We start from the raw sequence: 26,474 nt of genomic DNA, 5'->3' as shown, positions 1-26,474 counted from the left end.
AGAGAGGTAGAGGTGAGGTAGAGATTGAGACGCAGCCGGGACAGACGGAAGCAGCCTGCATGTTCCATCTTGAAGGAGACCTTTCCAGATCCTGTTAGCCCAGCCTGTCGGAGTCCTGTTAGCCCCTGGTCCCGTGAGAGGCCCTACTCAGTGCGTCTTCCTGTCTTTCCCTTAGGTTTGGGTTTGTGCAAGATAAATATTCCGCGTCTGCTTTTAACTTCCCAGCTGAGAACAAGCCTCAGTACATCCATGTCACAGGTGAGGGGCTCTGGAGAGAAGGGGGAGGGGGTGGGCCCCATGCCCAGGGTCTGCACCCCGCCTGTGGTTGCAGAACCGCCCAGCCAACCCCGACCCCATGCGGGGCACTACCTGTGGCTGCAACCCCGCGCCCTCCCCTTCGTCCAGGCACCGTGTTCCTGCAGCTGCCCTACTCCAAGCGCAAGTTCTCGGGGCAGCAGCGCCGGCGGCGCAACTCCACCAGCTCCGCCAACCAGAACATGTTCTGCGAGGAGCGGATCGGCTACAACTGGGCCTACAACACCATGCTGACCAAGACCTGGCGCTCCAGTGCCACGGGCGACGAGAAGTTCGCCGACCGGCTGCTGAGGGACTTCACCGACTTCTGCGTCAACCGCGACAACCGGCTGGTCACGTTCTGGGCGAGCTGCCTGGAGAAGATGCATGCCAGCGCCCCCTGAGACGGGGGTGTGGTCAGAGGATGGGAGGATGCCCGTCTGCTGCTGATAGGCAACGGATCAGCCAGGCTCTGGGCGTCGATGGCAGTTTGCCACCGTCAGTGGGCGGGGGCCGCCGCCGCTTCCCCCGTGTTCTTCCGCTCGAGGAGAAGGATTCTGGAAGCAGCTAGCGCCCGCCCAGAGCAGGTGGGAGGCCCAGATGGCCCGTGGGAAGGGGACAGGCAGCCCCCAGGAGTGTCCTCAGAGGGGGTGGCTCCTCCGAGAGTCCCCTCCTGCACCCCCCGGGGGCTCTTCAGAGCAGGATCCACACTTCCCACTAGGAGAGCGCACAGGATGTAAGATAATGTTGTGAAATAGTGTACATAGGCTCACACTGACTGTACATACCTGTACATAGCAGCAGCGGAGTAAAGAGCCCCGCGCGCCATCCCTGGCCCCAGCCTGGTTTCTGTGCCGTCTTAAAGCACCCCCCAACCCCCACCTTTCCAGGCCCCTGGTACATGCTGGGGGAGCACCAGGGGCTGGCCAGGGTTCTCACTGGGGGCGACTTGGACCCCCGTTTGAGAAACATTTGGCAATATCTGGAAACACTCGGGTGTCCTAACAGTCCACAGTGCTACTGGCATCTGATGGGTGCTTCCCAACACCCTGCATTGCCCAGGGTGGCTCCTACAGCAAAGAATTGCCCGGCCCCGGCCCCCAGCCAGGCACCATGGCTCAGTGGTTGAGCGTTGACCTATGAACCAGGAGGCCACGGTTCAATTCCCAGTCAGGGCACATGCCTGGGTTGTGGGCTCGATTCCCAGTGTGGGGCGTGCAGGAGGCGGCCATCAATAATTCTCTCTCATCATTGACGTTTCTGTCTCTCTCCCCCTCTCCCTTCCTCTCTCTGAAATCAATAAAAATATATTTTTTAAAAAAAGGAGTGGGAGAAATAAGCCCATTGTGTGTGGTTTCCCCGCACTGGGAAGGAGGGAGGGCAGGCTGGGGCCTGCTCCCTGCACAGCGATGAAGGCCAAGGCCACACACCCTCCGGTCCCCAGTCACCGCACTGGCCTCCGAGGGCGGTTGGCACAGGAGGACAGGAGCGCTCCGGGCTGGTCTGACACAGGAAGTGTCTCACCTCAAAGCAGAAGTGAAACAGGCCACACTTCCCCTCGCAGGAGGCGCATCGGACCATCCCCTCGCCACCGTCTCCTGCAGGAACGGCTGGGGTCTGAGGTTGGGGGTTGACAGAAGCCGGGCTGTCTGCCTCACCCATGTCTGCCTCCCACCACACATCCTGGGCAGCATCTGGTCACACAGGCCTCCTTGGCTGGCATCCCTGTGGTTGGAAGATACCATTTCTGTTGGGTTTTGTGATGTAGACTCTCAGGGAAATGGCCCTTTTTACATCCCCTGCTCCCAGTGGAATCGCGGCCAGCCCATCACTACAAGATAGAGGTTCACGTACGGTTTATGCTCTCATTCATTGTTCTCCCATCAACAATATATTCAGAGCAATCTGTGTACAGGTCCGTGAGGAAGAAGGGCTGTGAACACGAGTGTGCACAGGTCACTATTGTTATGGTGGTGAAATCTTGCAGTCGTGGGCTGGGATGTGAAGGCTGTGTAAGAGTTCTGGCCTTCAAGGAGTGGGAGGGGAAGGGGATTCTGGAGGGCTAAAGGGCTTTGGCACTAAAACCAAACGAGAAGGCAGCCTGGCCACGGGGGCTCAGTGGTTGAGCGTCCACTATGAACCAGGAGGTCACGGTTCAATTCCCGGTCAGGGCACAAGCCCGGCTTGTGGGTTCAATCATTGGTGGGGTGTGTTCAGGAGGCAGCAGATCAATTAATTATTCTCATCATTGATGTTTCAGTCTCTCTCCCTTTTCCTTCCTCTCTAAAATCAATAAAATTTTTTAAATAAAAATAATAAAAAATAATCCCTAGCCAGTTTGGCTCAGTGGATAGAGTGTCAGCCTGCAGACCAAAGGGTCCCAGGTTCGATTCCGGTCAAGGGCTTGTACCTTGGTTGCAGGGTCGGCCCCGGTCGGGGGCGCGTGCAGGAGGCAACCAGTTGATGTGTTTCTCTCACATCAGTATTTCTCTCCTCTCTCTTCCACTCTAAAAATCAATGGAAAAATATCCTCGGGTGAGGATTCTAGAAGGAAATTACTAGTCATCCTAATAAGAAGATACAGTTTGTTAAGTCAGACCAATACTGGTATAGTGTGAGCTTCCTTACAGTGCGCAGACAGCGAGCGGCTCGCAGAGGAAGAACAGCATGCAGCAGTTGATGAGCAAAGACCAACAGGAGTGGCCAGACTTTGTGCTGGGCCACTTCTGAGGGTGGCAGCTCAGGGGCTGAGAAGTGCAGATGGGTAGTGACCGCGTCCCGGGGATGTGCAGTCCCGCATAGGGACATAGTCAGTGATGCTGCAATCACCATGGGTGGTGCCGGGCGGGTCCTGGGAATATCGGGGGACGCTTTGGGAAGGGAATCGTCTGACCACTGGGCTGTACACCTGGAACCCACACAAAATAATATTGAATGCAAGCTGTGATAAACCATTTGTTTTTAAAGATGGAACTACCTTTTATTTTTTTAAATATATTTTTATTGATTTCAGAGAGGAAGGGAGAGAGAGAAACATCGATGATGAGAGAGAATCATGGATCGGCTGCCTCCTGCACGCCTCCCATTGGGGAGCAAGCCTGCAACCCGGGCATGTGCCCTGACCAGGAATTGAACCCTCAACCACTGAGCATCTTTGAGGTCGATGCTCAACCACTGAGCCACACCGGCCAGGCATAAAACATTTTTTGGTTTTTATCATTAAAGGCTCTAAGCCAGCACCAGGTGACCCGGTCAGGTGTGGAGTTTTAAAAGCGTGTCTGGCTGTGGTGATCCAAAATGGAAGCGGGGGGTGGGTTGAGCGAATGTCAAAGCAGGAAGCCGCTGAGAGCCAGTGTGGTTGTCCAGGAAATCTGTGATGGAACCTCAGACCGGGAAAGGGGGGGGAGGGGAGGGGGAGGCATGGATGACTTGTCAACCATTTAGGAGATAAAAGGGATATGACTGGGCAATGGGTTTGGTGGGAAGGATGCGGGCCAGCCAGGCCCTTGTTTAGGATGACACCTAGGTTTCTGGAAAGAACTGTTGCCAGGCAACAGAGTGAAAGCCAGGGCAGAGCTGGGAAGGGGTGGGAGCACTTTCCCCTGCAGTTGTGATTATGCCCGTGTTTGCAAAATAAGGGGTGTTGAGAGCCTGGGCTGCACAGCTCCCTGATTGCCTGTGGGGGTGGGGTGGGGTGGGGTGGGGTAGGGTGGGGTGAGGAGGCTGGTTGAAGGAGGTTGCACGTGGCCGGCTGGAGGGCTGGGCTGGGAGCTAGGGCTTAGCTGTGTGGCATTGAGGGGGCAGCTTTGCCCCTCTGGCCCTCAGCTCTAGAATGGCTGGCCCTGCTGGTCTGGCATTTTAAGGGCAACCTGAGTCTTATTTGTGTCCGCTGGCACTATTGCCAGGGATCCCCCCCTGGTCCACCTGATCCAGAGCTTGGAGGCGAAGACAGCACGAAGTCTGGAATGTGAGGTCTGAGAGGCATCCCAGAGCCCATTTGCTCCAGCTTTGAATTTTGCAGAGGGGCCAGCACCTGTCTGACCCTCATCGCCATCCTCCAGCAGTTCCCTGCTCAGAGGAGAAGAGGTGGAGCGTTGGTGCAAAGCCACAGAGCTAGAGGGTGGAGGGGTACCGCTGGGGTGAGCTCCGTGTTCCTTTCCCGTGGGGGTGGGCATTTTTCTGCAGCCCACAGCCGTTTCTCAGGACAGATGGGGCTGGGAGAGCCGTGGGGAAGGACTGAGACCATAGACCAGGTGATGTTGCGCATCTGAGGGGTGGGGGAGAATGATGAGGGGCATCTGACGCTGAGCCCTGCGAAGCTGGGTCCTTTGCGACTCTTTACACAGGCCTCTTGTCACGCACCCTCGCTATGACTCCTGAATGTCCTCCCTGGGCTGCAAGATGCTCTTTGCAAGAAAAAGGATGCAGGAAGCCCAGCCTCCCCCCTGCAAACAGCAAAAACCTGGTTGGAACAGAATCTCAAGGCTGAGGTTTCCATGGTGGCTCCACTCTGCCGCCCTTCCCATTGGCCAGGCATCCTGCTTCGGCTTTAGCAACAGAGGCTCAGACACCCACCCCCTTCCTGATTGGCCAGGTTGTGCTGCAGTGCCATGGCAACGGGGGCAGAGGGACCAGTCGCTGCAGGATGACTGGAGTCACCATCTACCTGGGGTGGAGCTGAGAGTCCCCTGGTGGGGAAGGGAGGGGGATGCAAAGAGGAATAGGGAGCCCCACCGCCTCTCACAGCCAGGTGGGGGACCCTCCTCAGCAGTTGCCCAGGCTGGGGGGCTTCCCCTCATTTATCACATCCTGTAGCATCTTCCCAGCCCTTCTTTCGCCCCAGAGTCCCTGTCTCTGCAGAAGAAAAGCCAGACCTCTGACAGAGGTTAACGTATTTGCCCAAAGTCATGAAAATTGCAAGCCAGCATTTGAACCCCTATTATATTGCCTGACTTAAAGGCTTTGCAGTGGTTCTCAACCTTCTGGCCCTTTAAATACAGTTCCTCATGTTGTGACCCAACCATAAAATTATTTTTGTTGCTACTTCCTAACTGTAATGTTGCTACTGTGATGAATCGTCATGTAAATATCTGATATGCAGAATGGTCTTAGGCGACCCCTGTGAAAGGGTCGTTCGACCGCCAAAGGGGTCGCGACCCACAGGTTGAGAACTGCTGGTCTAGAGGGTCTTGCTAGAGGTCCTTTAAAAAAAAAAAAGAAAAGACTACTGTAAGAGCCATTTTAGGTTCATAGCAAAACTGAGCAGAAAGTAGAGATTTCCAATGGGTTGTTTTCAGGTTTAACAGCAACCCCCTGTTACTCACCAAGCAGCTCCTGCTCTCCGAAGCACTCTCCCATCGAACTGCTATCTGATCCTCCCAACAGCCCCATGGGCTTGGAAAGTCCAGGGAGGAGTGGCCCGTTTTATAGATGAGGACACCGGCGTCCAGAGAGGGCAAGGAGTTTGTTCCGTGTCACACAGCATCCTGATGCCACAGCTGGGCTGGTCGGATTTACTCTTTGGGGAGCTCCCCCCAAGATTTGTGGGAAACACACTGGAGAGAGACAGGAAGGGGTGGGAGTTAGGGTCCTGCTTTGTCCAGGCCAGAGAAGCAGAGGTCCCCTCCTGCCAGGGAATGGGGGCACCTCATCATGTCACCTGCCTCCTCGACCCCATGGGCGGGCTTGGGTAACCCCCTCAGCTGAGGCAGCCTCCTACAGGTGACTGCAGACCGGGTCAGGCCCCAGCTCTGCTGTGTGAGCTTCTGGGCTGATCTGAGCCCTCAGCAGCCTCATCTGTTGAATGAAGGGGTCAGATGGTGAGAAGAGATGGTCCATAAGAGCCATTCTGTTCCTGCTGTCCTGGGCTCTCTGCCCATCCTCTCTCTGACATCTCTCCTAGGCGTTGCCCCACCATGATGCCAAGTCCAAACTCGAGATGTTTGGCTTCAAGGTCACCCTTCCTATGTGCCCCTTACCCCCCTCCCTCCCATCTCTTCTCTCCAACCTCAGAACCCATGCCTGGTTTGGGAGAAGAAACTCAGCATTTTCTGAGGTCCTACTATGTGCTGAGCTGGGTCCTCTACATCATTTCTCTCATTGAAGCCTCATAACAGCCCCTCAAGGAAGGTATTTTATTGTACCCATTTCAGAGGTCAGAAAACTGAGGCTCAGTGGTCAGAAAACTTGCTGCTCAGGCCACACAGTGAAGTCCTGGTCTGGCTGGCGCTGCTGCTCTGCCCTCCCACTGTCTCCGGGAAATGTCCCCGGGGAGCCCCTGATCCCCCCTACATTCATCGCTTGGGCTCAGTCAGCAGTCTCCTCGTCCCCCCGCAGGCACACGCTGCCCCGGCCTTTTCTGAGTTAAGCCAGGGGCTCAAATGGATGTGTTTAATGCTCGTCTGCTGGGGGCTTTCTGGTTTATGAAGCCCTTTCCCAGCTGTGCCCTCCTCACGACCCCACGGACACTCTGTGCGCCCCCCTCCAGCTCTTCCAACCTGCAGCTCTGCCGCAGTGCCGGCCACATTAAATATTAACGGCAGCTCCTGGCACCCGGTGATGCTGGTTACTAGGCTGCTCAGTGGGGGCCGAGGCTGCCTTTCCAAGGTGAAGCAGTGACGGGAATCCAATTCGGCTGGCTCAGATGGTGTCCCGGGGGGCCAGCTGTCAGGCGCAGAGGAGATGCGCTAATGGAAGGCGTGGCAGGAGCTCTGAAGCTTTCCTCCGGTCTCCTCTCGGCTCCCTCAGGGCCCGCTGCTTCCTGCTGCTGACACAGTGCACTCAGCCATTTGGGAAGTGTTTGCTGAGCACCTGCTGAATGCCAGGCACGGTGCTAGGCTCTGGGGGCACAGCTGCGAGGGTGATAAGACCCCTGCCTCACGGGACTCCCTGTCTGCTGGAGGAGATGGAGAAGCAGCCTCACTGCAGAGAGGAAAGCCCAGCCCTGTGCCCGCCCGCCTGAGGCTGAGGGGTCCTCCAAGGAGGCTAGGGTGGTGCTGAAAACTGAAGGAGAGGCTCGAGTTAGGTCTGGAAAGAGGCAGGAGACGTGTTTCAGGCAGAGGGAACCAGATCCGAGCTCGGGGGTCCTGGTTCCGCCCCTTCCTAGTCATTTACCTGCAGACTGGGTCCCCCTCTCAGGGTTGCTAGGAGGACTGAGTGAAGCCACGGCTAGCAATAGCACAGGGCTTGGTGCACAGGGAGAGCTCTGGGAGGAGCAGGGGGGGGGGGGGGGGGAGGGGAGGCTGTGAATAAAAGAGCCCTAGAGACTGGCTGGTGGGGCTCAGTGGTTGAGCATCAACCTATGAACCAGGAGGTCACAGTTTGGTTCCCAGGCAGGGCACATGCACGGGTTGTGGGCTTGATCCCCAGTGTGAGGCACTCAGGAGGCAGCCGATTCATGATTCTCTCTCATCGTTGATGTTTCTATCTCTCTCCCCCTCTCCCTTCCTCTCTGAAAGAAAAGATTTCAGTTGGGCATTAAAGGACGTAAGGAACAGAGAGGTGGAGGAGTCAGAAAGGATATTCTACGTTTCGACATTGGAAGAAACTCATGGGAACCTGGTGGGCCTAGGGCAGCGACGGCGAACCTTTTGAGCTCGGCGTGTCCGCCTTTTGAAAAACCCTAACTTAACTCTGGTGCCGTGTCACATATAGAAATTTTTTGATCTTTGCAACCATAGTAAAACAAAGATGTATAGTTTTGGTATTTATTTTATATAGTTAAATGCCATTTAACAAAGAAAAATCAACCAAAAAAATGAGTTCACGTGTCACCTCTGACACGCGTGTCGTAGGTTTGCCATCACTGGCCTAGGATGTGCAGAGGTGGGGAGGAGCTTGGAAAGGTGGGCCAGGTCTGGTTCTGAAGGGCCAGGAGAGGAGCTTGTACCTTTAAGCGGTCCGACCTATGACCCTGGAGGCAGCTCAGAGCGGTCTGCAGAGGCCAGGCCCCTGGAGTCAGCCTGCCCGGTGGCTTTGGTCCTCCCAGATCCCTTATTTCCCAAGTTGGGGCCAGCCTGGCACTGTTTTCTGGAGGAAGGCACAGGGCTCCAGCAATCTGCTCGCCTCCTACTAACATACTGGGCGGAGAAAGATGTTTTCCAGCACAGATGCCTGGCAGGGAGCCCCGGCGAACACTCAGCGACCCTCCCCCTGGCTTCCCAGGGTACCGCTGCTTAAGCAGAAAAAGAATGTTCCGCCACCGAAAGAATGTTCTCAGGCTCTCAGAAGGGCAGGGGCAGCAGTGGGAAACACGGTGACGGTGGAGCGGGTCTGCGCTCTGCTTCCTGCCCCCAACCTCTGTGCTGCAGTTGAGTTCACTGGGACTCAGTCTCCTCGTCTGTAAAATGGAACAGTACCACTGACCTCGCCTTTACTTAAGTGGGAGCTCCCGGGCTACCTGCCGCCCAGGGCCTGCTATGGGGTGGGTGCTCGTTCCCTTCCCCAACTCGGTGTACTGACCTGGTCCCAACACGGGGCCTCTGAGGCACCCCTGGTTCATCCTCTTGAGTTTGCTGAGCTGCCGATGGCGACCTGCCTAGACCTTCGGAGCTGGGAGGAAGGAAGTACTCTGTCACCCACCAGTGCAGTCTCCCATTTCACAGATAGGAACGCCAAGGCTCAGAGAGGGGAAGTCCCAGCAACCTCAGGCCCTGTCCTCCAGCTTTCCTGGACCACAGGGCCCCTCCCACCTCAGCCTCACCTTGTGGGAATCACACAGAAGCCTGAAGCCATGATCTAGATCAGCCGTGGGCAAACTACGGTCCGCTGGCCGGATCCGGCCCGTTTGAAATGAATAAAACTAAAAAAAAAAAAGACCGCACCCTTTTATGTAATGATGTTTACTTCGAATTTATATTAGTTCACACAAACACTCCATCCATGCTTTTGTTCCGACCCTCCGGTCCAGTTTAAGAACCCATTGTGGCCCTGGAGTCAAAAAGTTTGCCCACCCCTGATCTAGATGGTTCCAGCCCAAGGATCTAGAAAATTCTGGCTAAAGGACACAAGCTCCTTGACCAGAGCAAAAGCCTTTCTCCCCTTGTTTTAACCAGATCCCACAGCCTCGCCTTCTCCCCCGGAGCTGAGCTTGGGGGGTGGGGACGGGGGACGGGGGGCGGGTGCTGGGAATGGGGCTCTGAGCTCCACCAGCTCCCAGATTGCAGCTACCAGGACATTTTCACACGTCTGAATGCCAAGAGCTGCCTCGGGAGCCAGTCTGCTTCCAAAGTGGGCTTTGAAAGAGTGGCGAAGGCTCTGGACGGACGGCCCTGAAATCTGTGAGCTCAGGCTGGTCTTAGACACAGGGGGTGGGATTCGGTAGCAGCCAAAGCAAATGGCAGGAAGTGGGCATGAAGGGGGCGGGGCAGGGGGGGCTGGGGTGACCGCCTTGAACACTGAGCGAGTGAGTGCCTGACCCTTCCAGGTCTCATTTCCCTCATCCGTATCATGGGGATAAACACCTCCCTCCAGGGGCTGTAAGGATCTGGGGAGACAACATATGGGGGTAAAGTACCCTCAAGCCAGGCAGAGAGCCAGCCAGGATTCATCACTTAAGATGCAGTCGATGGTGGGGTCACGGCTCGGGACGGGCAGGGTCACCTGGGCAGCAGGAGACCTGCATTTGAGGGGGCAAAATTAAAATCCTATCTGGGTGACACCAATCTGTGGGCGGGTGGCCCCTCCTGCTCAAGACGGTAACCATGCCAACGGTGTGAACGCCGCCGTCTCTTCCAGAACAAAGCCAGGGCTTCTTTTTAATATGTCCCTTGGTGTCCAGACTTGTCGGGGAGCTCAGAGTGTCCCAGAGTGCCCGAGAGGAAAAGCAGGACGTGCCTTTTCTGGGTCACCCATTCACTGGGCTCCGGCAGAAGGTGCTGGCGATGCTTTGCAGATCCGGTCCTGAGCGAGGAGCTGTCATTCCAGTGGGAGAGCAAGGAATCGTTACCAGCTGTGATGGCCGGCGCTTCCCGTTGCTGGCCCCAGGCTGGCCCGGGACAAACACAGTCTTGCTGATCCCCGACCCTAAAAGACAGGGGTGCTTAGTCCCATTTGGCAAGTGGCTTGCGCAAGGTACTTACTCAGCCCACCAGGTACCAGGCAGAGAGGGTTCTAACCAAGTCCAGACCCTTCTTCCCCATCACACCACACGCCCACCCTCCGGTAGCCGCGGGGTTCCCTCTGTTCCCTGCGTGAGACACAGCAGACCTGGCCCCCGCACTGGGGACCTGCTCTGAGCTCCATGGCAACACAGCCTGTCTGACCTTAATCATCAGCCCCCCTACACCTGGCTCAGCCCCCCTAAACCTGTCTCAGGAGCACTCTTTGGAGGTGTTCAAAGGCCATGTTTCTTTTCTTTTTAAATTTTTTTTTAATTGATTGAGAGAGAGAGAGAGAGAGAGAGAGAGAGAGAGAGAGAGAGAGAGAGAGAAGGGAGTGGAGGGGGGACCAGGGAAGAGAGCGAGAGAGAGAAACATCGATTTGCTATTCCACTTATACATGCATCCATTGGTTGATTCTCATATATGCCCTGACTGAGGATTGAACCTGCAACCTTGGCATACTGGGGCGATGCTCTAACCAACTGACCAACTGAGCCACAGCGGCCAGGGCAAGGCCATGTTTCTTGATGAGACTCGGAACCGTGGGAATAGGTGAGCTGTCTGAGGTGGCTGTCCTGGGTTATTTGGGAGGAATGGGGATGTTAGCAGCTCTCCCCATGGCTGAGGAACCCCTGCATTTCCGGGTAGGCTGAGAAGATCAGCCCACACAGGAGACAGGAGAGGAGTGGCCAGAGCAGCAGAGGGAAGCCAGGGGCGTGCAGGGTCATGAAAGCTAAAAGGCCAAGGAGGGGAGGACTATGAGTGACCTTGGATTTGACAACCGGAGCCGTTGGTGGCCACAGTGGAGGAGTGGAGGTGGCCGAGTATGTTGAGCTGAGGGTTGGGTGGGAGGTACGGAAGTGGAGACTGAAGTTTGGTGAGAAGGGGAAAAGGCTCTGTGGGAGAACCAACGTGTCCCCCACGCATGTCACAACCAATTAGCATGAGAATTGACTTTGATTAGAATGCTGCCGTCTACCTAATGTCCACTGTGTTGAAATCCATCTCAGTCCAAGTGATTAGAAAAGCTAGAAGGGCTCTAACCCCTCTGAGAGTTGAGGGAAACTGGGGTCCCCTCCGGTGCTGGGAACCCTGGCCTCACGGAGGGCAGGGCTGGTGGGTGACTTACTATTTACTGGGCTCTGGAAAGATATTCACCGGGGGAAACATAAGCCGGTTTGTGAACCTCGATTCCATGTGTCGTTAGCAAACATGACGCTTCCAAGCCTGGTGATGCCTGGGGTGGGGGCTCCTCTCACACCCACAGGCAAATCCTACCCCACGGGCACTGCGTTCCTCATGTTAGCATCAGCCAGGAGGAGGAGGCCCCGGAGGCTGGAGACTGTGCAAACCCGGGCCAGCCTCCCCCTTCCCCCCCTCCCTGCTCAAATCTCAGTTTCCTCTTATGTTAAAGGGTCAGACAGTGGTTGACTTTAATATATATATATATATATATATATATATATATATATATATATATATATATATTTGATTTTTAGAGAGAGAGAGGAAGGGAGAGAGATAGAGTTAGAAACATCCACAAGAGGGGAAGTCATGGACTGGCTGCCTCCTGCATGGCCCCCACTAGGAATCAAGGCTCAACCACTGAGCCACACCAGCCGGTGACAGTGGTGACTTTCAAGGGCCCTGCCAGCCTTCCTTGGACATCCCGAGATTTCTATTCTAGTGCTCTCAGCAGTCCTTCAAGTCCAATTTCTAGAGGGTAACACTCAGGTCCAGAAAAGACCCACTTTCCAGTTACTCCCTTCTCCCTTCTAATGCAGGGCTGTATGACTTAACTCTGTAGGAACTCCCCCTCCGGGTGCTGAGCACGCAGTAGGTGTTCAGTTAGACTCTCAGCGCCCAAAGCCCTTTGTCCTGGGCTGCTCTTTGCATGTTGTACTGAAGGTAGCGCCTGTTTTCGTCATTGGGGTTTTCCTAGTTTGTCCAGGGCGGGCCCAGCCCAGGGCCTGGCACGAGGCACCCTCAGCACCTCAGCACCGAATGGCAGCACTGGGAGGGGCTTAGTGACCAGCCAGCCTTTCACCCCTCTCTTTGGCACAGGAGGAAGTCCAGCCTGGGTTTGAACTCAGACCCTGGTCCCCCCACTCACAGGCTGTGTAACCTTGAGCAAGTCACTAGCCTGGCTTTGAAAGAACGGAGAGCCGTGCCCACCTGCTGGATGGGTTGTGAGACTGTACCCTAAAGGCATGGCCTAGTGGCGGCCCCTAGTAGGTGTGTCCCTCCTCTCAAGGCAAATACAGAATGCCTAACGCCATTGATCAGGGTGGGGCAGGTCGCGCATTGATCTGGGTGTGTGTGTGTGCGTGGGAAGGGGGGGGACTTTCCCAAAGGCCCGACGCGATCTCGCCCGGGCCGGTGCAGGGTGTGGCCCAGCGGCTGCCGGGGCTCGGGGCGGGCGAGAGGGCTGGGCGGGTTCGACCCGCCCCTCCGGGCACTCGGCCTCCCGGATGCTCCAAGCACCAGGTTTATTTGCGTTTCGGGTCCTTCTCCGGCCAGACCTCTCGCCTGGCTTCGGGGGCGCTGTTCTGGGTGGGGTGCGCCCACGCGCTGCCGGCGCAGGAGCCACCCCCGCGCCCCCTCCTCCAGCCCGCAGTGCGCCCCGCGTCCCCGCTCCCACCTCTCGCTGCGGCGGCAGACTGCAGCACGCACAGGGCGCATGCGCGGCTCGGGGGGGCGGGGCCGCGGCGACAGCTATTTATAGTAGGTGACGTCACCTTGAAATAGACCGTTAGGGCCGGCCCGCCCTTCCCCCCTCCCACTCCCGCCGCTCCCCGCCGCCCGCCCCGGCGGCTCCCACTGCGCAGGCGCCCTCCAGCGCGCCCCGCCCCTCGGCAGCAGCCTCTCCTCCCTCGGCGGCGGCGGCGGCGGCGGCCACAGCGCACGGGGCGAGCCAGCGAGAGGGCGCGAGCGGCGCTGCGGCAGCGGAGCCTCGGGCGGCCGGCGAGCCAGTGCGCGTGCGCGGCGGCGGCCTCCTCGGCGACCGGGGAGCGAGCGGGCGAGCGAGTTCGCGATCGAGCGGTGCGGGGCGCGAGGCGAGGCCGAGCCACAGCGACATGGGGGACCGGGAGCAGCTGCTGCAGCGGGCGCGGCTGGCCGAGCAGGCGGAGCGCTACGACGACATGGCCTCCGCCATGAAGGCGGTGAGCGCGCCGAGAGCCCGGGCGGCCGGCCGGGGGGGGCCCGGCGTGGGGGCGGGAGGGGAGGCCCGGCGGCGGCTCCCTCCGGGCCCGGGGCGACCCCGCGACCCCGTTGGGCGCGGCCGCCCGCCCGTAGCCCGTACTTCCCGCGCCCGCCGGGCGTCCCCGCCATTTCCTGCGGCCGGACTCGGGTGGGGTCTCCCGGGAGGGAGCCAGTCGGGGTCGCGCGTGCAGCCCTGATGGGCGGGCGGGTGACGGGGTCCCCCGCGGGCGGGTGGGCGGGTGGGGGTCTTCGCCTCCCAGCTCGGAGCCCCGCCTGGGGGGCGGGGGTGGCCCGAGGGGTCGGGGGGCAGACACGGTCCTCCTAGAGCGTTCTTGCAGACCTGGGGCTCACTCCCCGCTTGCCGTCCTCCGCACCCCAACTTGCAATAAAGAATCGCCTAGCTCGTGGCGCCCTGTCTCTCCTGTTTTCTCGCTGCCACGACCTGGTCTGTAATTCCGGTCTGTTCGGCTCGGCTCGCTCGAATCGTGCTCGTCCCAGCTCCCCACGCCCGGGGGTCCGGCTTTGTGTGCGGGAGACTCCCCTCCTGCAGCCTGGGCGTGGGCTTGGGCGGGAGGACGGCGGGCCTGGGGCCCCGCTCCCTGGTGTGAGGCTGTGCCCATCTGCCCGCAGCTGAGGATGAGGATGAGGCTGAGGCGTGACTCCTGAGCGCGAGGAGCCAGTGCCTTTGCATGCTCCAGACCCTCAGGGATCACCCCCACAGATCGCTTCTGCAGCCTGATTTCTGGTGGAGGATTCGGGGGTGGGGGGTGGGGGCAGCCACACCCTAACCGTGGATCAGACACCCTCCACCTGCGTTTCTGGGAGTTGCAGTTATCCTGTTACTGTCCCTGTCTCTCAACCTTATCTTCACATTCTCTCTAAAATGCACGTTACTTCTCTCTGCCTCAAGGTCACACAGGGGTAGAGCTACAAACGCGGCCACCAGCCTATCTGTGCATCCCGTGTGCAACCTCCTGAGACCTGGAAGGATTAACCGGGGCCCCACCTTAGACCCAGAGAGTCTCAGACTATGGGGGAGGGAGGGGGTGGGCCCCAGAAATCTGCATTTTTTACCGGCTCTCCTGGCAGATTTTAGTGGGCTGAAGTTTGAGAATTACTTCCCTGGGTCATAGCTCATTTGCCCTTTTTGACGGCCTCTGTGAGGGGATTTTTTAGGGGCGAAGCGACACATCCAGAGGAACCCTGAAATTTCTGAGTCATCCGAAAAGCTCCTTGTAAGGCTTTTGATATTAATGTGATATGGAGGATGTTGATGAGGTCGGGGTTTGGGATTACCCAGGTAAGAAACACGCTTGAAGCGTTGTGTTTCCAGGAGTGCCCTTATTGCCCACGAACAAGGCGGGTTTGGAAATGGAAACCACAACCGCAGCCCAGTTGTTGACTCAGTGGTGACACGGCATGGTGTGGGTTAGATAAGGGCTTTTCACCCACACCTGGGCCATCTAGGTTTGGAACTGCAGTCTGCGGTTCTGGAGGCCCTGTTTAAGAAAGTAAATGGAAAAGATAGTCATTTTGGAAAACTTTCACAATCAGGACTGGCCGTGTGGCCTCATTTCCTTGGAAGAGGCCCTGAGCTTTAATTTCTTGGCGATAAAGCCACTTCTGTCCACACAGCGAGTCACACTTAAGTGACCTCTTCTCCCCAGTAACCGAGTGGTGCTGGGATTGGGGGGGCTCTCTGGATATTTTAGGGGGGCCCTGGCTTCACCCTGTGGGTGTTGGAGCCTTTTGGGGGATGAAGGCATGAGGCCTGAAAGAAGGTGAATGGAGGTTACGGCAAAAGGACAAGAAGGTGTGTTCTGGGCGATAGGAAACCGAGGCACCCGCAAGTGGGAGGGAAGAGAAGAAGGGAGGGCGAAACAGCAGAAGAAATAGTTTGGGGCGAGAAAACATGGGCTTTCTGTTCTTCATATCCAGGCATGGAAAAAGGCTTTCTCGCAGCGACTTGTGTCCAGTTTTTCTCTGAGGCTTATGGGGTATAGTATTCACAAACCCACGGATCCACCATGTGTGGGGAATCTGATAGCCGAACTGAACTGATGGATGGGCTGGATAAGCCAGCCAGCATCAAAAAGTCAATCCAAGCTGTAATCATGTCATCTCAGAATTGTGATAAGCCACTTCCTCAAGGTAACTCCGGAAAAAAAAAAAAAAAAGAACCTTTCTTATGTGTCAGTATGCTTGTTTCTTCTATTAAAAAATATTTTTGTCATCGAAATTAGTGGAATATGTTTATTGGAAAGGACTTGGCAGGGTCAGTGGGAAAACTAAGTTGATGTTTGTACGTTACATTTTTAAAAATACATATATTTTATTGATTTTTTTTACAGAGAGGAAGGGAGAGGCATAGAGAGTTAGAAACATTGATGAGAGAGAAACATCGATCAGCTGCCTCCTGCACACTCCCTACTGGGGATTTGCCAGCAACCGAGGTACATGCCCTTGGCCGGAATCGAACCTGGGACCCTTCAGTCCGCAGGCCAACGCTCTATCCACTGAGCCAAACCGGCTAGGGCTGTACATTACATTCTTAATGTTATTGAGAAGACTCAAGTCTCCATTTTATTAATGTCACAGGCCGTAAGAGCTTGTGGAAAGAGTGAATTCTAGGAGCCCTCTGGCTTTATGTGGGTTTTTCCCCGGTCAGGTAAGTAGACTGCCGTGAGGAGAACGGAGCAGCACACCTGAGTGGAGGAGTGTTCTGAGGCCACCACTCTGACCTTGAAGCTTGTACCTGGGCTTTGGGTCCTCCGCAGTGTAAAGCTAATGTTGGTGTAACTGTCAACGCTGATTTTCGGTCTTCGTTCTTCTAACTTTTCTTTTTCCCTTTATCATATAAATGGGCATCTAATAATACTGCCTGCTTGTGATGATCGATGTTTTAATGATACCAGCGCCACCTGGAGGAGGCTGTGGGTAAGCGCTAAGAAAAGTCATGGGCATCGGAATGGTGTCTCACTCAGCTGAGAACTGCCATTCCCCACTCACTCCTAAATTTGAAGAGGCAGGAAATGTCTCAGGCGAAATACAGGAGTGCCTTCAAGCTCCTCACCTCATACGTAGTAGCTTATATGGAGGATGATAGTGGGAAGAGACATCGAAAGATTCTAGAACCCCACGTGTTTCTCAGCCCTGACAAAGCATGGGCAGAAATACATGGGAAGGGCTTGGGTATCGGTAGTGCAGGAAACAAAGCTGCAGTTAAGGAAGCAGGAGTCGGAGAGGAAGAGGCACCTGGCCCAGGCGGGGGCAAAGGGCGCTTATCCGACAGCTGTGAGGTTATGGAAAATGGGAGGTGAGCAGGTGCCGTGTAAAAGGAGAGCTGCCGAGTGGCCCGGGCGAGAGAGTGTAAAGCTAACGATGCTGTGAGGCGCACCAACACTGTGGTTAGTGTGAAACCCTAAAACCACGCGGGGACCACAGCCCGAAATATAGATGGAAACGAGCGAGTCCCGTTTCCCACTAACCAGACATTTGAAACGTAATTATGGCTTTGTCATCTATTGTCTGAGGAAGGGAGAAGGCTCTGGATTCTTGCAATGTCTGAGTTAAAAGGCGCTTCAGATAGCGAACAGTTCACAGCTTTGCTGCACGAAGTGAGAGTTGTGGCCTCTCTCTGGGCTTGGGGTTTCTGAAATATCTCCAGAAGAGCTCCCACAATCAAGGAACCCACCACTGCCTTAAAGGAACCCAAAAGGTGTTTTCTCCTGTCTGGAATTCTATATTAGTGGTAGGTTGTTTTCCAGAATATACTTTGTAAGGGGGTACCCCAAATGTATTTTCCATGTTATAATTCATCAAGTTTGTGGAATTTATCATTTGACTTATTAGGCACTCAGTAAATGTTGTCTGTTATTCCATGTGTGCGTTCTCAGTCAATCTTCATAACCACTCTGGGTAGATACTGTTAACTTTATTTTACAAAAGGAATTTAGAGTTTAATTTTCTCATGGTCAAGTTGTAAAGCCAGGATTTGAACTCTTAAATTTAGAACTCTCACTTTACCATATGTTAGTGCCCCGTGAGGCTAAGGGATAATATTTCTAGTATACGTTCTGGTATATTAGCCGTTGTCATTATCAGTGATGAAATTCCAAGCCTTTTACGTCAGTGGGCTTCCTGAACACAAAAGCTCATCTATTAGATGTAAGTTATTTTTGCCGTTTGATTAGGAGTGGAATCTACTGGCCCTGGCTCGGTAGCTCAGTTGGTTAGAGCATCATCCCAATATGTTGAGGTTTCAGGTTCTATTCCCAGTTAGGGCACATACAGAATCAACTAATGAATGCATAAGTAAGTGGAACAACAAATCAATGCTTGCCTTTCCCTCCCTCCTTCCTTTCAAGTCAATTAAAAAAATAAAACCAGAATCTACTACTTAGCAGATCTTAGCTGCAGCAGAGGAGCATAAAAGGCAAAATCACACATTTGGATTTTGCTTTTTCTCTTATTTTATTTTTTAAATACATTGATTTGAGAGAGAAAAACAATGATGAGAATCATTGGTTGGCTTCCTCCTGCATACCCGCTATTGGGGATTGAGCCTGCAACCTTGGGCATGTGCCCTGATCTGGAATGGAACCGTGACCACCTGGTTCATCAACCAACCGAGTTATTTTAATTTTTTTCCTCACCCGAGGATATTTTTTCCATTGATTCTAGAGAGAGTGGGGGAGGGGGTGGGGGAGGAGCAACGAGAGCGTGACATTGATTGGTTGCCTCCTACACGGTTGCAGGCACCCAAGTACCTGCCCTTGACTGGGGGCATCAAACACAAGACTCTTTGGTCTGCAGGCTGATGCTCTAACCACTGAGAAAGCTGGTCAGGACAGGATTTTGCTTATTCTCTTGAAGACCAAGATTTTTTAAGCTTAATTGAAATACTAACGGGCTTTGAGTCCCTGCTATGAATTAAGTGCAGGGCTATGTTAAATTATACATGTATTTTAAGAAACGGATGCACTTGGCACCAGTTGTTTTTCTATGTTGCCTTTATATTTTATAAGCCCATAGACCCCCAGATTTCAGGCTTTAGGTTGTTAGGAAAATCGTTAGTGTCCAAGTGAAGGCCACCTATTTTCTGTCGCCCTCCTCCCTGCTGCCATGGCATTCCTCTCTGGTGATGGGTGTTGGCACTTTCCTGTGATCAGAGTCTGGCACAGCTTCAGAAACCTTCAGTGTGGTGCTGCAGTAATGCCATTCACATGGGGTTGTATTCAACTCCTGCCAGTTCCTGCAAAAATGTCCAGTCAGGTCAAGAGCAAGACCCAGGCAGCCTCAGTGGTACAAGGGTGGCTGTTTTCATGAATGCTAAGCTTGAGTAGATATTAACTACCTGAACTCATCTGCTCTCAGCTTGCAGTTGAGCCCCTGGTGGCCTTACAGACCTGCAGCCTCACCCTGGTGAGGACAGGGCGCGGTCTTTCCTGGCCTGGGCAAGTGGTGACGGATGGTGACTTGCCAGCTTGGAACCAGGCAGAATCCTCACTTTCAGGGCTTTGACTCGAGGGAGAGTCAGCCAAGAAAGCTTTCATCCCTCTAACTCACTTTAAAAAAGAAAACATGTACAGATGTATAGGACTCTGCCACAGAAGCCTGAAGGTTTTATGATGTGGTTATGTTTATCTGACTGTTTATGAAAATTTTTTCTTCTGTTATAAACTGGTATCAAAAGCAAACTAGCTGGTAGTGTGTGGGTGGGGCAACGATGGAAGGTGGGGTGGTAGTGTGTGGAGTAGCTGTGAAGGGTGGGAGTGCCGTTCAGGGGAAGTAACAGCCCCAGCTGTGGCCTGGCCGCTCGGGGATGGCATTTTTGTTTGCTCAGTATTACTTTTGAGGCTGGCTGTTTCCCAGAATAAGAACTTTAAGTTTTCCCAAATACTCCCTGTGCTATTTTTAGCAGTGGATCTATTTTTACTCACAAACGAATAGTTTATTGCCTGGTGAGTTAGTGGGAGGAGGCCCTGAGGGATTTCTGAGTAAGCCAGCAGTGTCATAGGAAGAGAAGTGAGTTCATGGTAGGCCAGGTTATTTGTGACTTTTCTTCATCATGCTGTGTAATGTGGAAGCAGAGAGAAGGGGGAAGGGAGTGCCCAGGCCTGGGAGTTGGTGTGGCCCAAGGCTGTGTGGTAAGGATACCAGTCCTGTGGCTGACAAGGAGCCCTGTCCTTAAAGGAAGTGGAGAGCAGGGCCCACCAATTCAAGATTTACAGGAGGAGTGTAAGCAGGATGGAACGAGGTGGGGAGAGAGCAGGAGGGGAAGGAAGGGGGCTGTGAGCAGAGGTGGGGGAGCCCTCACAGATGGGGTGACACGCGAAGGCTTAGTGCCTTGAGCCACTGCAAGAGGGCAGCTGACCTGCGGCATCAGAGCGGAAGGAAGGTTGAGGGCCATGGTCTAGGTCTCTTCCATCTTGACAATTCTCTGTCTTGCCTTCATGTTCCTCATTGGGAACCATGATTACAGAGACGCAGTAAATCATCCCCATAAAATCCCCAGATGATCATGTTGGTTCCGTGTCCGTGTGGGTGGGACCAGCAGGCAGTGCTTTCCTTTCTTTCCATTAGGCCACATCGCCTCCCAGTGTCTGCCTCCCTTAGTGCAGGACTAGACTTCTCTTTGGGTCTCCTGGCTCCAGTCTTTTGGAATTTGAAGTGTTGGGAACTGGGCTAACTAATATTATGAAGGTTATTTACAACAAGTATCGCCAGTCAGCACCGGCTAGGAATCTGTTTTGTTTTAATGGGCCATCTGATTTTCCTTTGACCTATAATTTTTCTTCCCATCTGGGAACACTCCCAGTTTTCTTGAGTTATTTGATCAAGTAATAAACCTATCTTCATTCCATAAGTTACTCTTTGTTAACTGAATTGTAAGCCAGGATGATAAAGGAAATACCATATTTAAATGTATCCACTTGGGTCCTGGCTGGGGTTCTGGGAACAATGCTTGCCTGGTGATGTTAGTCACCCTCAGCTGATGCTGACAGTGATTCATTCAGACTGGCAGGCAACCAGGTGATTGTTACATAAACACAAAACCTCCTAGTAAATTATTTTCCTTGTGGAGGTGTCATTAAAAATACTGCCCAGTAGCCTTTTCTGGCAGTTTATTCCTGAGGGAGAAAGGGAATGCTGCGTGAATTCCTGAAATGCACAGGTACACCCACATTTCATGTACATTAGTGACATCAGCCTCGTGCCTTCACCAGGCCTTTTATCTGTCAGGAAAAATGGGAGCCTCGGATTTGGGCGCTGCGGTCCTTGGAGATCATTTGGGCTGATCCCCCTTTTGCTTTTGATGAAAGGTGATTTATGCCGGGTCACACCCGAGCTCAGGCTAAACTCCAGATGGCCTGAAGTAATGACACTGCCCCTGGTATGAACATCCTATGTGGTATGTAATGTGTCTCAGATGTGCACCTGCGTTCAGTGGTGCGCTGTGGAGAGTTACTTTGTGTAACTTTGCAGCAGCCTAACAAGCAGCTTCATCAGTCAAGGATGGAGTGTAACGGGACTCGGGATGGAGACATTAGCATTTTCATGTCAAGTGGCTTAGTCAGATGTACTTACTGCAAGATCTAGGGGGCTCTCCAAATTCTGTTCTTGCTTCAGGTTATGTTTTATTGACTATTGGCCCTAGAAAAGAGTTATTCTAGACTCGAGAATCTAGAGGATTCAAGCATTCTGAGACTTTTCAGAGTATTTGAGACAGAATTTCGATTTATGAGGGTTTCTTCCTTAAAAGACCAAATTATCAAACAAGTATCTACAAAGACTATGTTTCTAATAAACAGATGATGATTAAAGGTACTGACCGTTGGGGAAAACTAGTCGGGTTACAGGTCTTCAACGAGTTGAAGGGAGCATGGATGTGGGTGAGTAGAGAGACTGGCAGATCACAGAGACCACAGAGCTAAGAGACCCCACTCGGCCAGCGTGAGGAGGAATGGGGAACCTGGCTTGCAGGCTGCTGCCCTGGGGGAATGGGCAGGAGGCGGCTTGTAGGCAAAGACAAAGCTGAAGAGAAAGGGGGGTTGGAGTCATTGAGTTGGCAGAGGAGGAGAAAATCCAGGCTAAGGATCATGGCAAAGGAATAAGGGGACTGGGGACAGGGAAATAAATAGATTAGAGAGGGAGCTGGTATTTTTGTTTTGTCTGGGCTTTGTTGAAGAGTTGGGCGGTAGTGCATAATTGCTTGTTTCATTTTTTAAGAACTTGGCACAAGTTTCCTAATTTTACACAAAATGATTACATTTGTTGCTTATGTTCGTTTTTAAAATTTCGGATTCTCCACTGCTCAGTCTTCTCAGTCCGTGTTAAGCATGTCTGTTTTTAATATGCTGTTAATAGCTTTCTCCATTGAACTTGGCTTTTCCTCTCCACTGGAGGAGGTTCTGTCCTTATTTGGTTTGACTTACAGTAACACCTTTCTGTTGTTGGTTATTTTATGGTTTCCCAAGTGCTTCTCTTGACCAGCAGGTCATATAATTAAGGAATCGCCCTACTTTATAGACGATACAGGCCAGTGTAGCAACTTACTGGCCTTGCTGAGGCCTGGACCAAGGTTTTTTTACTCCAAGTTTGCATTAGTTTCTTAGTGCTGCCCCCCAAAGTCCCACCCGTTGGGTGGCTTACAACAGCAGAAACGTGCAGAGCTGTGCTCCCTCCGAAGCTTTGGGGAAGAACTCTCCTCGCCTCTGTCCTAGCTCCTGGTTGTCATTGGTGTTCCTGGGCTTGTAGACACAGCCCTCCAGTTTCTGCCTCCACCATCACAGGGTGTTCTCTGTGTTTGTTTGCCTCTAAACCTTCTTTTCCTTATAAGGGCAGCAATCATTGGATGTAGGATCCACCCTAATGCAGTATGACTTCATCTTAACTGATTATATCTGCAAAGGCCCTACTTCCAAATAAGGTCACATAACCAGGTGCTACAGATTAGGACTTCAACAGAACTTTTGGGGGGACAAAGTTTAGCAACAACACAGTCCATTGTTCTTTCTACCAATGACATAGCTTGGAGGTGGCAGCATGGAGAACTAAGTAATGGAAGTTGCAGCTTGTGACATGTAACAGTACCAGGTAAAGCAGTTGGTGCTTCCATCCTTGATGGCCAGTCAGGGTTTCCTGTCAGGTAGGTGGAGTGAAGCTCGCTGCCGAGTAGCTCTACTTCCTTTCAGGGCGGAGGCCGGGGCCACTTTACTGTCCCTAATGCATCCGCTTTGTCTTAGGGGAGGGAGGGCTGGGCGTCCCAGTGGGATTCCACGGAACCACACGGGCTGAAACTGGCCCTTAGACTGTGTGGTGTTTGATCTCCTCTGTGAAGCGCTTACCTATTAATATGTATATGAGGGAGGTTTCATTGCTTCTTTCTAGAATATAAAGCTGGGAGTAGAATCTGGAACAGACTTCTGATCTGTAAGTTTTGAACATTTGACAAAGGAATCGCATGATCTTATTGTCGAGAATATCTTTTGCAGAATAGCTGAACCTTCGGGCTTTTCCACCCACCTTTATGTACCATCCCCTCACAACCTTCCCATGGTTACCTTCCCCCCATACCTTTGCCAAGGTGAAGGCAACATCTTATAAGGTCTGGATTAGGGATTTCTCAAAACCCTTATGAGTTTCAAGTATTTGTTTATTTGGTGAGATTACAGTCTTCCTTCAGATAGGATCCGTGTCTGATTGGTTTTCCTCCAGACTGGCTTGTCCATAATCTTGCTTTCGAGAAGGGTTGTTGGTTAGAATGAAGGGAAGGCTTCTTTCCAAGATTTTCGAACTAGGATCTCAGTGTTAATATCTTCGGCATTTTGCAGGTGACAGAGCTCAACGAACCTCTCTCCAATGAAGATCGAAACCTCCTCTCTGTGGCCTACAAGAATGTGGTTGGAGCCAGGCGATCTTCCTGGAGGGTCATCAGCAGCATCGAGCAGAAGACCATGGCCGACGGGAACGAGAAGAAGCTGGAGAAAGTGAAAGCTTACCGGGAGAAGATCGAGAAGGAGCTGGAAACGGTGTGCAACGACGTCCTGGCCCTGCTGGACAAGTTCCTCATCAAGAACTGCAACGACTTCCAGTACGAGAGCAAGGTGTTCTACCTGAAGATGAAGGGCGACTACTACCGCTACCTGGCGGAGGTGGCTTCCGGCGAGAAGAAAAACAGTGTGGTCGAAGCTTCCGAGGCGGCCTACAAGGAAGCCTTTGAAATCAGCAAAGAGCACATGCAGCCGACGCACCCCATCCGGCTGGGCCTGGCCCTCAACTTCTCCGTGTTCTACTATGAGATCCAGAATGCGCCCGAGCAGGCCTGCCTCTTAGCCAAACAAGCCTTCGATGACGCCATAGCTGAGCTGGACACACTAAACGAGGATTCCTATAAGGACTCCACGCTCATCATGCAGTTGCTGCGAGACAACCTCACCCTCTGGACGAGCGACCAGCAGGATGAAGAAGCAGGAGAAGGCAACTGAAGAGCCTGCAGGTTCCCGCCCTTCCTCCACCCACCGCCCCCCTCATCACTGATTCTTCCTCGCCACAATCACTAAATATCTAGTGCTAAACCTCTCTGTATTGGCAGCGCCGCTACTCAGATCTGCTCCCCCGCCCCCTGGGAAGCAGTTTCAGATCCATCTTCATGGGCATAGCTGGATCGATGGTTGCTTGGAGCCCACGGGAGCTTTCTTTTGAATTGTGTAGACAAGTGCGTTCTGAATGAGGCATTTTACTATGCCTGTCGGTAGTTGTGAAAGCGATGGGGAAGTTTAGAAAGGAGAATTAGCCAAAACTGGCTACAATGATATTTAAAAGATCCATTTAAAATGAGCTGATAGTGTTTTGTTAATAAGCAGTACATCTTGTGCATGCAAAAAAGAATTCATCCCTCCCACCTCTTCTTCCTTCAACTAATGGAAAACTGTTAAGGGAAGCTGATACAAAGAGAACACTCCCTTCTTTCCGTCAGCTTTATATAAACTGTTCACGTGAGGTTTCAGTAGCGCCTTGTTTTGCCTCTTTAAGTTATGATGTGCACAAACCTTCTTAAATGCAGTGCATCTAAAGTTTTGATACCTGTAACTTTGTTTTGGTTGCGATTGTTTAAGAATCATGGATTTATTTTTTGTAACCCTTTGGCTATTGTCCTTGTGTATCCTGACAGCACCACGTGTGTCAGCCCCTGTCAATCAAGATGGGTAATTATTGAAATGCCAGACTTCTAAATTAAATGTTTTGGAATTCAGTGGGTAAATAAATGCTGCTTTGGGGATATCGCTAGGCGTATGGTCTTCATTTCCCCTCCTCAAGGAGCTGTGTAGCAGCTCACCACCTTGAATCCTGGTTTGTGTCTCAAATATGAAGCGTTTTTCACACAGTAAGTTCTTTTGCCTGCTGGTTCCATTACACATTTTGTAATATACACATAAGACTCCTGCATTTTAAATAGTTTTCTGTGAGCCCAGCCAACATAGCCTCTCTCTCTTTTTTTAAAAATGTATTTTATTGATTTTTTACAGAGAGGAAGGGAGAAGGATAAAGAGTTAGAAACATCGATGAGAGAGAAACATCGATCAGCTGCCTCCTGCACACCCCCTATTGGGAATGTGCCCGCAACCAAGGCACATGCCCTTGACCGGAATCGAACCTGGGACCCTTCAGTCTGCAGGCCGACGCTCTATCCACTGAGCCAAACTGGTTAGGACCAACATAGCCTCTCTTATCCGCTCACTCTCCCTGAAAACTGGTGCTTAATGGGAGCCTCTGAAAGGCCAGGCCCGAGTTTAGCTTGGGAGGGAGGGTGTTTGTCCCACCCTATGGATGCTGGTTGGTATTTAAACTCAAGGTACATACTGAGCTTATACATGTCCTCAAAAATTTATTTTTAAACCTTTTTTTAAAAAAATATTGATTTCGTAGAGAGGGAGATAGAAACATCAATGATGAGACAGAATCATTGATTGGCTGCCTCCTGCACGCCCGACATTGGGGATTGAGCCACAACCTGGGCATGTGCCAGTGACCGGGAAACCACCAGCGACCTCTTAGTGCTGGGGTTGACACTCAGCCGCTGAGCCACACCAGCTGGCCCTCAAATTTTCTTAATATTTTTCCTGTATTAGGTGTCATAAAATGTTAATTAGGGACACAACCTGGATTCCTGAAATAACCTTTACTGATTAATATTAAGAAAGCTTTGAGTAGTCTTTAAAATTGAAAAATGAACCTCCGTGTGAGTTAAAAAGAAAAAGACCTAAACTCTTAAGCAGAGGTCCTCAAACTTTTTAAAGAGGGGCCAGTTCACTGTCCCTCAGACATTCCACACATGCGCACTGCGGGCCCGGGACAGGCAGCGGCGGCAAAAACACCCGGCAGGCCGCATGTGCCCCACGGGCCGTAGTTTGAGGACCCCTGCTCTTAAGCATGCTCCCCATTTCTTGCTCCCCAAGACTTGAGGTTCAGCATCACCAGTTGGACTCTTCCTCGGGTGATGACTCCAGCCCCTCACAATGGTTAGCACCTCCAGTGCCGTGCCTGGGACCAACAGATTGGTTCAGTTGATTTTAGAGAGAAACATCACTTGCCTCCCGTACACACCCTGACCCCGAAACCTAGGTATGTGCCCTGACCGGGAATCGAACCCCCAACCTCTTAGTGTACAGGATGATGCTCCAACCAACCGAGCCACCGGCCAGGGCTTAACTCCTTTATTCTTGACTAAAGCTTGATATTAGCCTGGCGAAACGACCCAGTTTCTGTCCTTGAGCTTATATTGTGGTGGCACACAGAACTTTTAAGCATGGAAGTTTAACCTGTTTTCTCATTTTGAAGTAGAGGAACGACCCACGTGTTAATAAAAACTCC

The 26,474-nt window shown here is 52.8% G+C and overlaps 2 protein-coding genes across 9 annotated transcripts in view; both read left to right on the top strand.

The window, feature by feature from the left end:
* Nucleotides 1–1,480, top strand: part of DEPDC5 (DEP domain containing 5, GATOR1 subcomplex subunit) — a 64,201-nt gene extending 62,721 nt beyond the window's left edge. For all 8 annotated transcript variants that reach the window (XM_036354202.1, XM_036354207.1, XM_036354208.1 and 5 more), the window contains 2 exons: nt 176–258; nt 406–1,480. In XM_036354202.1, coding sequence (XP_036210095.1) covers nt 176–258; nt 406–698 — 376 coding nt within the window. In that variant the 3' untranslated portion in view covers nt 699–1,480. The remainder of the gene's footprint in view (nt 1–175; nt 259–405) is intronic.
* Nucleotides 1,481–13,316: 11,836 nt separating this feature from the next.
* Nucleotides 13,317–24,886, top strand: YWHAH (tyrosine 3-monooxygenase/tryptophan 5-monooxygenase activation protein eta). Its single transcript, XM_036353585.1, has 2 exons — nt 13,317–13,558; nt 23,435–24,886. The coding sequence occupies exons 1-2, from the start codon at nt 13,472–13,474 to the stop codon at nt 24,086–24,088; spliced, it is 741 nt and encodes a 246-aa protein (XP_036209478.1). The 5' UTR covers nt 13,317–13,471; the 3' UTR covers nt 24,089–24,886.
* The last annotated feature ends 1,588 nt before the right edge of the window (nt 24,887–26,474 follow it).

The sequence above is a fragment of the Myotis myotis genome, unplaced genomic scaffold, assembly GCF_014108235.1.
Source record: "Myotis myotis isolate mMyoMyo1 unplaced genomic scaffold, mMyoMyo1.p scaffold_m19_p_20, whole genome shotgun sequence".
Classification (NCBI taxonomy): Eukaryota; Metazoa; Chordata; class Mammalia; order Chiroptera; family Vespertilionidae; genus Myotis; species Myotis myotis.
This window is presented reverse-complemented; position numbering and strand designations above follow the sequence as displayed.

Excerpts from the sequence above, each read along its gene's own strand:
- YWHAH (XM_036353585.1), top strand. The coding sequence starts at position 13,472 with ATGGGGGACCGGGAGCAGCTGCTGCAGCGGGCGCGGCTGGCCGAGCAG. Across the intron at positions 13,559-23,434 it reads TGGCCTCCGCCATGAAGGCG|GTGACAGAGCTCAACGAACC; the intron begins GTGAGCGCGCCG and ends GGCATTTTGCAG.